Raw genomic sequence first — 15,282 nt, 5'->3', positions numbered from 1 at the left:
CCTGGAGCAACATCTATGGGGAAAAGGTGGTAATATCTACTATTCACAATGATGATCCGAGTATTCATTTTGGGACAATTACCTGTTCATAAACATGTCAAGACTGTTACTTAATTTAGAGACGTTACCTAATGAAGGATAAATTGCCTGTGAACTCTAGTCTCGTACTTTCTAAATCTCTTAATTTGATCCATTCAAGCTTAAACCCAGGTGGTGTTTTGTTTTGTTTTATTTTATTTCCTCTGCTGCCCCTCCTGCCAGGGTATTTTGTTTTCCTATATTGCCCAAACCTTTCCTGTAGGAGGCAGGAACAGCTTAGCTTTGCATGGCTGATTCTCCCCCCCTCCCCAATTATCTTCATTCTATCATTAGTGTTATGAGGCTAATATTATAGAGATTATGCTAAATATACTCCGTCCTCTTGCTCTTTTTTATAACCAAGTGACATTTCTCTCCTTTTCTCACTCTCCCTCCTCTCCCTTATAGGTATGAGAGCATTAAGCTCTGAGCTACATTGACGGTATGCCATTATTCTGTCACTTGCTGGCCGTAGCTTTTGTTCAGATCCTCCTAGTTTCAGGCAACTGGATTTTAGCCAAGAACATCAACTTCTATAACGTGAGACTTCCAATAGACCGTAAGTAGACCGTTCCAGTTCTTTAGCATCGGTAAATAACTCCTTTCCAAACATTTCCAGCCATTTTATGTTAAGCCCTTCAAACCTTTTTAAAAGGTTATTTTATATTGCAATTATGCATGGGCCTAAAAGCAAAACATTAATTTGACTGTCTTCGGTGATAGTTAATTATTAGGTGGAATGCCTGATTAATGGCCTAAAATGTGCACCTGGGTGTTCATCTGATTAAGTTATAATACCTTTTTATTGCCTTCCCTATGTGCTTCTAATACTTTTGCTGTGTGCACAGTTTGCAAAGGTTCTGCAGCAATTCTTGAGCACTGCAGTTTTTGATGTTTGTCCTGTTTGATGGAAGGCACATCAGAAAAAGCCCAGTGCATGCTACTTCGGTGGAGCGTTCAGGCATCTGATCTGTTTATTGGCAAATGTGGCAGCAGTATTAGTATTTTTATTCAGTATGAATCAATGTTTAGGTGGAGAGCCAGATCTATTCCCTCTCCCTCCCCCAATAGCAGAGTTGAAAGGTAGCTTGAGCAGAGAGAGAGCAATTGGATTGAAGTTACAGGGTGAGTTTCCATGGCCTGTGGACCCTGCTTCTAATCCACCACTTTAACCAGTGCTATATAGGAAGTTGCAAAGAGCAACATGTCTCATAATTTACTGCAAAGGAAATGAAGATGTCCCACAATGGAGTAAGCCAGGATTTCCCAATCTTGTGAAGTTCCCAAACTTTAAGACACCATGATGGCTGGAGAATTCTGGGAGTTGAAGTTGACACGTCTTAAAGTTTCCCTTAAAGGGGCCCCTGGACTAAGCAAATATTGGACTTAGTTGCTCTCCCCTTGCATCAGATCCTTGGAGCTTGTTAATGTTGCATATCAATAGAACATTTGGGCATGGCACATATTTACTTTTAAATCAACCCAAAAGAGGCTTTTCCAAAAGGCAACTGGACTTTCTTAGTTTTTTTCCTTTTTCCAAAGGAAAAAAGCAAGTCTAGTTGCTTTTTGGAAAAGCATCTTTGGGATAACCATGACCTGGATCAGGAGTGGGTTCTACTTACCTTTACTACTGGTTTGCAATGGGGCTGTGCGCGTGCACATGAGCGTGTTCTGATGACATCGGGGTCGGTGGGCGGAGCCTCCCGCTGGTTTTACTACCAGTTCTATAGAACCGGTGCAAACCGGGGGCAACCCACTACTGACCTGGATGATTGAGAATCTCTATAGACATTCCTAGGTCAACCTTTCCCAGTTTGGATACTCTCCAGATGTGTAGTCTTCACATCCCAGAACGTTCAGTTGTGGCTTTCCTATCAGGATTTCTGGGAATTGAAATCCACACATCTGGACAACGTTCATGTTGTGGATCTGTTCTAGGTTCACTTGAACCAGTCTTCTAACACAATGTAAAGTTAAAATCAAGCGAAGCAGATTTTGCACCTTTTAAAAGACTATTTTTTGCTTAATCACTTGGGGAGTAAATCCAAGTGAACTTAATGGGGCTTAGTTCTAATATGCTTACGCTTGTGTTAGGGGAAAAATGTTAATTGAAGGTAGTATATTGTAAAATAATTCCCTCCTGTTTGGGGACTAATTGAGGGGAATAGGAGAATTTAGAGTCATCAGAATAAAGTATTTAACATTTCCCTCCTTTCATTTAATTTTAAAGCTACTCCATTTCCAAGCAGCTTCAAGTGCTTTACATGTGACAATGTTATTGACAATTTCAACTGTAACAGATGGGCTGAAGATAAGTGGTGTCCTCAGAGTAAGTATATGGAAAGCATTTATTTTAACTTTTCCAATTAACTCAGTCATATTAAGGGCGTCAGGTGGTTAGCAGGATTTAGGAATCCAGAGAACTAATGGCTTCTGGAATCTATAGCTGCTTTCCTGGATTCACTACAATATTACATGAGACTAACAATAAAGATGAAGTCTATGTGTACTTCCACCTGTCAGATTTATAGCTGACTGTATGCTTATCTATAGTATCCTTTTGAGGTGTCAATATAAAGTTTAACAGCCTGTGTCTATCTCATATAGCTGTTCCCTTTCTCCTCTTGTTTTGTTCAGTTGCACAGGAACTGAACAAAACAAGAGGAGAATCCTTTCTCACACAATCCAGAGCGAGCCAACATTAAACAGAAATGTATTTACCAATAAAGAATATTTGTAGCTCAGGATTGAAGTGAGAGATTCTTGGTGCTCTTGTTTGTTTTCTTGCTTGGTTGTTTTCTTGCAGATGTTTCATTATCCAAACTAGGTAACATCAGCAGTGCTAGTAAGCAGTGGGATCTGCTCTCAGTTTATATTCTAGTGCAGGACTGTCAAACTGTGGGCCGGATGTGTCACGTGCAGGCCATGCCCACCCCAGCTCTGCAAACGGAAAAAAATTGTGATGGCAAAAATACATGATGGCAACGTGGTGCCCAAGTTTGATACATGTGTTCTAGTGGCTTGCCCTGTCAGTGGGGGTGAAGACCAAAAAATTTCCCCACCAGCAGTGATAGGTTCCTCCCGGTTCCTCCCGCTTCCACCGAGCCGGTAGTGGTGACGATATGATGTCACCAAACCGGTTCTGCCCCCCCAACCCCCGACTCCACCCCGCGTTATTCTTACATTTTATTTGGCCCCACCCCCAATCTATTGCTGCCTCCTGAGTCCCAGCTGATGGGCTATAAGGAAAAACTGTTTAAACTGTTGCCGCGGGGCTTCAAAGGGCCGCCCTACAGCTGATCAGTGGTGAAAGGCAGTTTGGTGGTAGACCGGTGCCTCCAAAAATAAATGGGTAGACCAGTGCCTGCAAAAATACATGAGTAGACCGGTGCCTGCAAAAATAAATGGGTAGACCAGTGCCTGCAAAAATACATAAGTAGACCAGTGCCTGCAAAAATAAATGAGTAGACCGGTACAGCTCTGCAAGCAATTAAAAGCCTGGTAGACCAGTACCTCTGCTAAATACTAAAGAATTGTCACATGACCATCAAGCCACACCCACAAAATAAGCCATGCCCACAGAACCGGTAGTAAAAAATTTTAGAACCCACCCCTGCCCACCAGCAATCGGCACTTAGATGAGCATAGATTAACTCCAAGATGAACATCAGACAAACAGTCAAATAAACAATATCCCAACCAAGGAACTGCCAAATTAGCTAACAGGAAACAGCTCAACCAAAGAACCTTCAAAACCCTCCCACCAATACTGTCAGGGCAGGCCTCTAGAATATAAACTGAGAGCAAACTCTACTCCTTAATAGTACTGATGATGTTACCTGCTTGGGTAATGAAATGTCTGCAAGAAAACAACCAAGCTCAGAGAACACCAAGGACCCCTAGAAATTGATTGATTGATTGATTGATTGATTGATTGATTGATTGATTTATGTGCTACCCATCCTGTCAGCAGGATATAAATTTAATACATAAATTCTGACACTGATATAATATAAAGTTCCCAACCTGAAGCCCAACAGACTTGAGAAGTTCAATCCTAGAATTCCCAGGTATTAGGACTATTGGTTTCTTCTCCATCATCTGCCCACTGTATGGAGCTGCAACACAACTGCTTTTCCTTCTGGGTGGGAAAGATTTTTGCCAAGAGAATGTAGGAAGGGTGGATTATACATATTTTCCAACCATTAGGAAAAAAAATCACTTGGGGCCTTCATATGTTAGAATTCTCATCAGCAATATGGTGAGTGGTGGTACATAATTTCCACAATTCAGAAAAAATCTGCAGCCAATGGAAAGCCAGGCCATATATTGATGTGTGGACAGTCATCATTTTCAAAAAGGAAAAGGATCAGGAAATGTACACCCTAAGGTTAGAGAATACAGGAAAATAATATATGAAATATTCCAGTCAAGAAAAAAACTTGGTTTATGTGTCAATAATTTTAGGGCACGTATTCAGACGTTAGTAGGATTTCGATTTTTAGTGAAAAAGCTAAGTCAGCATGTCTGAGCTTATAAAATATAATTGTAAAAGAATGCTGATGTTCTTTTTTGCTTTCTTCTCTCTCTTTCTCTCTCTCTCTCTCTCTCTCTCTCTTTTTGATTGTTTAGACACTCAGTACTGTTTAACAGTCCATCACTTTACTAGTCATGGAAGGAGCCTCTCTGTCACCAAGAAATGTGCTACCAGGGAAGAATGCCATTTTGTTGGCTGCCATCATCACAGAGAAACTAGTCATACAGTAAGCATGACATTTTGATATAAAGCTAACCCTTAGAACAAAGAGAGCCCCTCTCTGTGCTGTAGATGGAATCTCCCCATGGAATACTCAGTAATATTGACAGGTGGCAAAAGACAAGGTTGAGTTTCTGCCTGAGACTCATGATGGATCCAGATGAATCTGGGGTTTCTTCCTGCATTTATCTTTCTCTCTGTCTGTCTGTCTCTCTCTCTCTCCAAGAACAGTCTCGGGAGTTTTTATCTGCCACAAAATAGCTCTTAGTGTAAGAGGGGCTAGGAATGGATCGCTTTCCAGATATGGAATTAAAGCTGCTTTATTTCGTAGTTTCTTGACTTGTTTAGAATACTGGTTCTCATGTAGTTTAAAGATGACTGTTTAAACTAAAGGCATTTTACTCACTGAGTAAATTATTAGGGTGAAATATTAGCCATCAGGATGAACATTGTGCCTTCCTTTCAGTACATACAGTCAGGTCCAGAAATATTGGGACATCGACACAATTCTAACATCTTTGGCTCTATACACCACCACAATGGAGTTGGAATGAAACAAACACAATGTGCTTTAACTGCAGACTGTCAGCTTTAATTTGAGGGTATGTACATCCAACTCAGGTGAACGGTGTAGGACCTGACTGTAGATATATAAGATTGATTATCTCAAACAGACCAACAAAATATATGTATACTTAGAACTGTGATCATAATGTAATGTGATATCAAAAGTCTTAAGAGGGGGAAGGAAAAGGCCAGAAATACATATTATAAATTAAAACTACTCAATAAAAACCACTCTAATGCATTATTAATGAGGTACAATCCATAGTGAGAGCCAGTTTGGTTAAGGTACCAAGTTAGAAACGTGGAGACGTGATGTCCTTGGTGCTCTCTGAGCTTGGCAGTTTTCTTGCAGACGTTTCATTACCCAACTAGATAACATCATCAGTGAGAGATGTGTGTTCTAATCCCAGCTAAGGCTCAAAACCAGTTCGGTGTCTTTTGGGCCAGTAACTACTTCTCAACCCTAGACAGAAAGCAAAGCAAATTATTTTTTTTTTTAAAAAAAACTTGTTACCAAGAAAATGACAAGAACTTGTCCAGGGAGTTGCCAGGAGTCAAGACTAAGTTGAAGGCACAAAGCCTACCCTCCCTTAGCTGATACTTGATGACACGGCACTTTTCCAGCACTGGGTGGCAGGCCCCTACTTGCATATGCATCCAAAGTGAAGCAGATTCTCATGAGGAATAAGAAATGACAGAACAATGATGCTAACATGGGAACCAGATCTTGTAATAAATTCAGATACCTGTTTTGCTACCACATTTACATCAATAGCACCACCTCAGGCCCCAACAACTTCACACACAAGATTAGAAGTGCTCTTCTAATGTGACATATGCCTTGATCTGCCAGCAGTCTCCCTCAGGATTCAGTGTAAGACAATTGGGACTTTTTCACAGAAAAAGTAATAGACACAGATACGATATCGGAACTCAAAACTAGTAATGTCAGAGCATTTCAACCCCCTGTGATCCTCCATTATAGATAGCAAAGTAACCAATTTGGAAAAACAAATTATGCTAGCTGAATTGAGCAAGTCATAGTTGAACTCATAAACATCAAAAGTATTCAGGATGGTCATAAACATCAAGTATTCAGGATGGCAGCAAACATGATGGGTTTTTAACATATTACAGATTGTTAAATTTTATATGGTACATGTAATGTATCTTACATGTAGCTTGCATATGTCTTCCTTTCTCTTTTTCCTCATTCCACTTTAAATCCTACTGATGTCTAGCCACTCCATTGCATCCGCTAAATGAGCTGCAGTTTTTAAAAGCTTATGCCTTTTAATAAATTTGGTAGTCTGAAAAGGTGCTTTCTGACTCCTCCTGAATTTTGGTTGCCATAGACTAACATGGCTTTCCTCACATAATGCCTGCTTTTTATATTTTAGGGATTAAAATTTGGGATGTTTGCCAGTACTGTTGCTAAGAAAGTTCCCTGTTATCTTCACCATCTACGATACCACAAAATTCTCTTATCTACTGCAATCTTGTTAGCGATTTCACAGTTCTAATGGCATAAGCATTAAGCAAGTGTTCTAAAACCAAAGACAAGGAAAAAAAGTAGAATTAGGGCATTCTCAACTTGTGTTGTAAATTTAAAATAGGGAGAAATATGTGATCTGGGAGTTGAATAAAAGCAACTAAATACAACCCAAATTTATTTAGGAAATCACTTTAGAAATATCTAAGAAATTATACTAATTTTTAAATTTGTATTTAAATAAAAATGCTGCTTCATTTTCTCTGTTTTGAACAAAAGCAATTATTTATTTATTTATTTATTTGTTTAGACTTATATGCCGCCCCTTTCTCCAAGAGGACTCAGGGCAGCTCACAACAATAAAACAGAAAAATAAAACAAAATCTTGGGTTAAAAGTTACACATAAAATCCCTAAAATCAATTAAAATCCATTTTAAAACCCCCATCAGTCCAAGCCGGCCAGGCGAAATAGTCACGTTTTTAGTTCGCGGCGGAAAGAGTGAAGGTCGGGGGCCATCTGGAGCTCCAGGGGGAGCTGATTCCAAAGGGTAGGTGCACACACAGAGAAGGCCCGCTCCCTAGGGGCCGCCAACTGACACTGTCTGGCTGACGGCACCCCGAGTAGGCCCTCTCTGTGGGAACGCACCGGGCGATGGGGAGCTATTGCTGGCTGCAGAAGTCCGCCAAATACCCCGGTCCTAAGCCATATGGGGCTTTATAGGTAATCACCAGCACCTTGAATCTCACACGGAGGGCAACTGGTAACCAATGCAGGTCGCGCAGGAGGGGTGTAAAATAAGAGTGTCGGGACACTCCATCACTACCCACGCGGCCGCATTCTGCACCAGCTGAAGCCTCCAAGTGGTCTTCAGGGGCAGCCCCAGAGTTGCAGTAGTCAATCCAGGAGGTGACCAGCGCATGAGTGACCGTGCGTAGGGCATCTCGGTCCAGGTAGGGGCGCAACTGGCGCACCAGACGAATCTGGGCAAATGCCCCCCTGGGACAAGCTTCTGCTCAACCCTGCAAAGACAGCCTCTCTGTCTTGGCAGGGTTGAGCCGAAGCTTGTTCCTCCCCATCCAGAGCCGCACCACTTCCAGGCACTGGGACATCACGTCGAGGGCATCGCTGGGCTGATTCGGGGTGGATAGAAAAAGTTGAGTATTAGTTAAAAATAGAAGAAAAAAACTACGATCTATGAGTGAGAGAGAGGGATTGAGGGATTGAGTAAGGGAGAGAGAGAGAGAGAAGGATAGGGAGGAAGAGGGAGAGAGAGATTGGGAGGGGGAGGGGAGAGAGATAAGGATAGGGAGGGAGAGGGGGAAAGAGATAAGGAGAAAGAGGGAGAGGGGGAAAAAGGGAGGGGGAAGGGGAGAGAGGGAGAGAGAGAGAGAAGGATAGGGAGAGAGAGAGAGATAAGGAGAGGGAAGGAGAGGGAGAAAGAAAGATAAGGAGAGGGAGAGAGAGATAAGGAGAGGGAGGGAGAGGGGGAAGAGGGAGGGGGAGAGAGGGAGGGAGAGAGATAAGGAGAGGGAAGGAAAGGGAGAGAGAAAGATAAGGAGAGGGAGAGAGAGAGATAAGGAGAGGGAGGGAGAGGGGGAGAGAGAGATTGGGAGGGGAGAGGGAGGGGGAGAGGGAGAGAGAGAGATAAGGAGAGGGAGGGAGAGGGGGAGAGAGAGAGATTGGGAGGGGAGAGGGAGGGGGAGAGGGAGAGAGAGAGATAAGGAGAGGGAGGGAGAGGGGGAGAGAATGTGCCATCAAATTGTGGAGAAAATCTCCATGACAATCTATCCCTAACATGGTCCTAAAAGGCTTCCAATGTTACAGTCATCACCACTGTAATTGAGTCCAACCACATTGCTGCTAATCGTCCTCTTCTCTTTCCTGCCATCTTTTTCACCATTAGATCCTTTTCCAGAAAGATAAGTCTTCCCATAATATTCCAAAGTAGAATAATTTGAACCTGGTTGGTTGTTCTTCAAAGGAGAACTGGATTGATTTGTTCAATGACCTACTGGCTTATTTTGTTGGCTATTCACGGTGTTCTCACGAGTCTTCTCCAAAACCAAAGTTCAGAGGCATCAAAACGCTTCCTATCCTGCTTCTTTAAAATCCAACTTTCACTTCCATAGAGTTTCATAGGAAATACCAGGGTTTGCAGGATTCTGAATTTTGTAGGTATAAACACATCACAGCATTTGAATATCTTTTCCAAGGCCTTTGTGACTGCCGAATTCTGATTGCTTGTTTCTTTATTCTTGATGGTTGATCCTAGAAGACAGTAGCTATTCACTACTTCAGTATCTTCATTGCCAATTCTAAGGCTGGTTGTTCTACCTGTTGTCATTAGATTGGTCTTCTTTATATTTCATTTAGTCCCATTGTTTCCACTTTGCTCCTTAACTTTTATTACTACAGCTTGCAGATTCTTTGCATTTTCAGCTATCAAGGGATGTCATGCAGGTTATTCATTTTTCTTCCTCTAGTTTTAAAACCATGCTCATCTTTTTCCACTCCAACTTCCCTTAATATATATTTAGCATATAGTTTAAATAAATAAGAGGAGAATATGCAATCTTATCACACTCGTTTAACAACCAGGAACCAGTCTGTTTCACACTGTTAATGTTCATACTATGGCTTCCTGACCTGTATATAAGTTTCTCATGAATACAATCTGAGATTCCAATTTTTAAAAACCATTTTCCATAGCTTAATGTGATAGACACAATTGAAGGCCTTGACCCTCACTTAAAATCTTATATACCTATTTTTCAGAGAAACAAATTCTAACATAAAAGGATTCCTCCCCTGCTTGCAAATATTGGAAAATAACTTTTATTTAAACTAGTGGATAAGAATCTATTGTATAAACCACCAATAGAACAGAAAATAAGAACTCAATATTGTACAATATGGTAAATATTTTTGCATAGATTTTCTGGAACCCATCAGGGTCATTAACTTTCTCTAACGTCATAGATTAATTTTAGTCACAATTTCTTGAAGAGAAAAAGGTGAGGTAAGATTAGTAATCTTACCTCACCTTTTGTGAGCTGTGGTAATTTTACATTTTGTAAAAAGAAGTCTATCTCATATTCTGGTATGAAATTGGAACTTGCCTAATTTGAAATAATTTGAAATGTTTATGAATAAGTCTAAAATGTATATCTATTTTCCGAGAAATATCATAAATCAAAGATTTGCTTAATTTGTTTTAAGAAAAAAAAATCAATAGCTTACTCTCCCCTTTCCCTTTATCATTGCCTTGAACAAAATAATATAATTTCCATTTTGGAAGCTTAAAGCTTGTTGAATTTATATTTTGCAGAAACCAGAGTCCTATATTGTTTTAGGAGATGGATGAGAAGCAGAAATGTTTATCTTTATCAGAAGCATATGCAATAATATGACCTCAAATGAGGTCATATGCTTTAGCACAATCACATACCAATTACAGTCATGAAATCCAACCCCTGTTAATATGGGAAAAAAATCCACCATTTCTTGTTCTATCTGCTTAATTTATCATTCCACAGAGCTTTGTTGAGAAGCCATTAAAAGAAATATTTCAATAATTGTTACCTAAGGCAACTTGCTTCATAGTAGTATGATTTTGACAACTCTGGACAGTCTACATTTAAAAAAAAAAAAAAGATTTGTATCCCATCTTTTTTTCACATATAACTCAAGATGGTAAATGCGCCTAGTGCTCTTTCCTACTCTATTTTCTATGCAACAACAATCCCCGTGAGGTAAGTTGGGCTGAGCCAAAGTGACTGGCCCAAAGCCACCCAGCTGCCTTTTCATGCTTAGGTGGGACTAGAACTCACAGTCTCCTGGTTTTTAGATCAACCCCTTAACCACCATACCAAAACAGCTCTCCTGGCCCAGTATAGGCCATCTACTACTCTTTAAGGGCAGGAATGGACAATATCAATCTTGTCCCACTCACAGCCCAGTGCAAATGCTTCCCACACCTGTATTTTCCAACATTAATTTAGAGCTGCTGTTTTCGAACTGCAACCATATTAGGCCAGTGGTGAAATCCAATTTTTTTACTACCGGTTCTGTGGGCGTGGCTTGGTGGGCATGGCAGAGGAAGGATACTGCAAAATCTCCATTCCCACCCCACTCTAGGGGAAGGATATTGCAAAATCTCCATTCCCACCCCACTCTGGGGCCAGCCAGAGGTGGTATTTGCCGGTTCTCCAAACTACTCAAAATTTCCACTACCAGTTCTCTAGAACCTGTCAGAACCTGCTGGATTTCACCCCTTCAGAGGGGATGGCCTCTATTGCCTTGTTCCAGTCTAGTAGCAGGTCCAATGCTGATTGGTTCAAGTGTCTAACACACCCTGCTTCTCCAGTAGCTGATCATTGCCTTATGAAGTTCTTTCCTGGACTTCTGGTGTTTGCATTTTTTAAATAATCTAGCAGTGATCCAGTGATGGAAAGTTAAGTCAGTGAACTAACCTCTCCGCTAAACACTCATGTATGCCTTCATTTGTGAATTCATGTTACATTCACCCTTTTCAACTACAGTTTCTGTCTAGATTAGAGGAAGCATGTTATCTTTGATTTTTCCCTCTGTGTATTATACTGCAAAGCTTCCCTTCCTTGTCTTTTAAAATATATTTAAGAAATACTTTGACAGGTAGTCCTCGACTTACAACCATAATTGAGCCCAAAGTTTCTGTTGCTAAGTGAGACATTGGTTAAGTGGGTTTTTCCCCATTGTACGACCTTTCTTGCCATGCTTGTTAAGTGAATCACTGCAGTTGTTAAATTAGTAACACAATTATTAAGTGAATCTGGCTTCCTCATTGACTTTGCTGGTCAGAAGGTTGCAAAAAGGGAACACATGACTCCAGGAAACTGCAACAGTCATAAATATGAATCAGTTGCTAAGTGTCTGATTTTTGATCATGTGATTGTGGGGATGTTGCAATGGTTGTAAGTGTGAAATTTTGGTCATCTCACTTTTTTTCAGTGCTGTTATAACTTTGAACGGTCACTAAGTGAATTGTTGTAAGCCAAGGACTACCTGTATGGTATTGTATTTCCGTGAGGCTGAACTATCTCGATGTAACATTTCTATGGACCTATAGAAGAACATAGGATCACAAAGAACCACCTATTCTTTATTGCCTTAACCATTGTAGCATGGGAGTCACAATGGTACCATAAGATCGAGGGGAGGAAAGGTCTGATTCAGTGTCAAAGGAAATAATTTGGGAAGGAGACATGAATGCAGCTATTGACACAGATTTCTGGAAAAGTCAAGAAAAGGCATGGAGACTAGTGAGCAAGGAATAATCCTTTAAAGCAGGGGTCTTCAACCCCTAGGCCGCAGCCTGGTACTGGGCCATGGCCTTTTTGGAACTGGGCCATGCAAGCAGTGGGCAAGCACTGAAGTGTCCCCTCTTCCTCTCCTGCTGCCACCATTGCTGGTCCACAACAGTGGTGGGTTTTAAAGATTTTTACTACCAGCTCTGTGGGCATGGCTTGGCTTGGTGGGCGTGGCAGGGGAAAGATACTGTAAAATCTCCATTCCCTCCCCAATCCAGGGAAGGTTATTGCAAAATCCCCATTTCCTCCCCATCAGCTGGGATTCAGGAGGCAGAGAATAGATAGGGGTGGAGCCAATCAGAATTTTTATCGGTTCTCTGAACTACTCCAAATTTCTGCTACCGGTTCTCCAGAACTGGTCAGAACCTGCTGAAACCCACCTCTGGTCCACAAGCTGGAAAGGTTAGGGACCGCTGCCTTAAAGGAGACAACAGGTGGGATGGTCCACGTGGAAGCCAACCAATAAGGACAAAGAGCAGAAAAATGACCACTCAGGGGCCTTGCTTGACTGAATATCAGCCCAACTCAGGACCAAGCCACTGCAATTCAGGCTAGCATTGTTGAAGGACTTAAGAAACCTCTGGGAGCATTCTGGTAGACAAGCAGCTTAGGCTGTCATGTAGAATTACTTTATGTCACACAAAACTACAACTTTAGATGGAAGGAAGGAAGGAGAGATTTCCCTCCATTTTATTATGCTTCGACCTGCAGAAGAATGGCAGACTGTATTTTATGATTCCATACAAGTGCAAAGCAAACATAAAAACGTGCACTTTCATACCCTGAAGCTCTTTACTTTCTTCTCTCTCTCTCCCCCCTTTTCTTTCACATTTCTAGTCCCAAAGCTTGCAATGATACGCATAGTGAAATATGGGCTTTGCTTAAAACAGCCTCAGAAGCAAGGCAGGGATGAATAACAGTTATTAAGATTCATAGCACAAAATGAGGCTTCAATGTTCAACATGGCTATCATGAGTTCTTCATAATCAGTAAAAGCAGGATTTATTACGCTGAATATATGCTTTGGTGAATTATAAATAATTCAAGGTTCAGATTTTCATCTATATACAGTAGAATTTAGTTTTCTTTTTTTAAGTACAGCTCTGATAATGCGGGTTCTCAGCCTTTGTGCTGTTTCTGGCAGCTGTATGATTAGTTTGCTAAGAGACTATTTACATATGCCTAAATATGTTTTGATCTGAACAATCTATGGACTCTTCCCAAGCGAGGGCACTAGCCAATATCAGTATCAATGCAGTATATAATTGGGAAGATGCTGTGTTTGGGCACTGTTCTAACAGTGGTCAAAGACCTCACTGCCCACTTTTGGAATATCATTCTTGATTAAATTGTCTCTCATAACATAATTATGGTTACTTTCATGATCTTCTTGATGTAAAACTAATAAAACGAATGTGTGCACGAGAACATTCCTCATTGTTGCTCAAAAATGCAGATATTTTTTCTGTACACAAAGGAAGGCAGACTTCTGTATTATGACTGGGAAGCATGCAGCATGTTAATAGTAGTATTGAATTATGTTGCATGGTGTTGGTTAGACTGCGGCATTGAAATTTGTTTCCACTTCAGATTTTTTTTCTTGGCAACAGACAACTGTTGCTTATTCATTTTTCTGCAACGATAACAATTTGCCAAACAACAAATTGTGCCAAATCCAGCAATTTGCCAAATTGTCAGTGTTCCAATATTTTCTGTTATTCTCCTGTATGTATTTTTTTTTCTTGATCTGAGAACCAGGATCACAATAAAATTGAAGTGTTAGTATATGAAGGATTTTACAGTTTATTGCATATTTTAGTTGTAAGTTTCCTCATAGCTTCTGCCTCCTTTATTTGTTTGAATAGTGAAGGTGAGTGACAGTTCTCCTTCTTTCAAAGCTAGCAATCTCTTTAAATACACATTTCTGTGGTAAAGGTGCCGTCAGATAATACAGCAGTATGATATGCTGCATATAACCTGTGTTTTAATTCCAGCCGATTACCAAAATTGTTATGTAGATTTTAAAAGTTTTATTACAATATGATATGCTGCATATAACCCGTGTTTTAATTCCAATTGATTGGCAAAGTTGCTATGTAGATTTTAAGAGTTGTATTACTCTTTGAAAAGATTCCCAAGGAATCTAGCAGCAGCTATTTAATAAATTATGAATAATATACACAGATCTGGACGGTAGGTATATTGTATTTCATAAGGTGATGTTTTCTGTTAGTTGAAGATTGTAGTTTAAAATGGAGCATGTGTTGCCTTTAAAAAGAGAGCATTTCTTTTTTTCAAAGAGAGTTATAATTTCCATGTGCAAATTGATGCAGATTTATTGATTGATTCCTTTAATCAAGGAGCACTATGGCTTCCATGTAATAACATTATCTATTACAATTTACAGGAATGCATTTCCTGCTGTGAAGGGATGATCTGCAATGTAGATGTACCTACAAATCACACAAATGCTGTTTTTGCGGTACTGCATGCCCGGAGGTCATCAGGAGGTAGCAGACAAACTATTAGCATCTCCTTGCTGGTCATACTCATCATAGTTTTCAGGTTATGACATGACTCTCTTCAGGCAAAAGGAATTTGTTGTCTGGAGTTACATGAAGACAATCTATGTTGAAGAAGGAGTTCTAAGAGAACTGTTGTATGGATAAAAGCACTGCTGGGTATTTGAAGGCTGCTGGTCATAACATGGTAATGAAGACACTCTCAGATATTGGTGCCAAGAAAATCAAGCACAATGGCCAAATATTATGTCAACTTGACTAGTTACCAGAAACATCAGAATTCTTTGTGTGGAACATAGAACAATTTGTGCTTTGGCACATTATTGTATCAAGTTACTACTGTACAACTTTGAAGTATTAAAATTGTTCCTCACCTGAAATAATATGTTTACGGAAGTGATGATACAATATTCTTTTATATCAAAATTCTTCCTAATTTTGAGGGATTCCTATCTACCTGCAATCCTGACCCATATCTGATGCTGTTCCAACTTTTTGCTGTCCCTACTGTGGGGTC

General features: G+C 40.3%; 1 protein-coding gene across 1 annotated transcript; it reads left to right on the top strand.

Annotated features, from left to right (window-relative positions):
• Positions 1 to 522: 522 nt before the first annotated feature.
• LYPD6B (LY6/PLAUR domain containing 6B) lies at positions 523 to 14,815 on the top strand. Its single transcript, XM_070957010.1, has 4 exons — positions 523 to 637; positions 2,309 to 2,407; positions 4,711 to 4,841; positions 14,651 to 14,815. The coding sequence occupies exons 1-4, from the start codon at positions 523 to 525 to the stop codon at positions 14,813 to 14,815; spliced, it is 510 nt and encodes a 169-aa protein (XP_070813111.1).
• Positions 14,816 to 15,282: the final 467 nt, after the last annotated feature.

This window comes from Pituophis catenifer, unplaced genomic scaffold (genome assembly GCF_029215685.1).
Source record: "Pituophis catenifer annectens isolate HBS135680 unplaced genomic scaffold, rPitCat1.0.hap2 SCAF_1, whole genome shotgun sequence".
In the NCBI taxonomy this organism is placed as follows: Eukaryota; Metazoa; Chordata; class Lepidosauria; order Squamata; family Colubridae; genus Pituophis; species Pituophis catenifer.
This window is presented reverse-complemented; position numbering and strand designations above follow the sequence as displayed.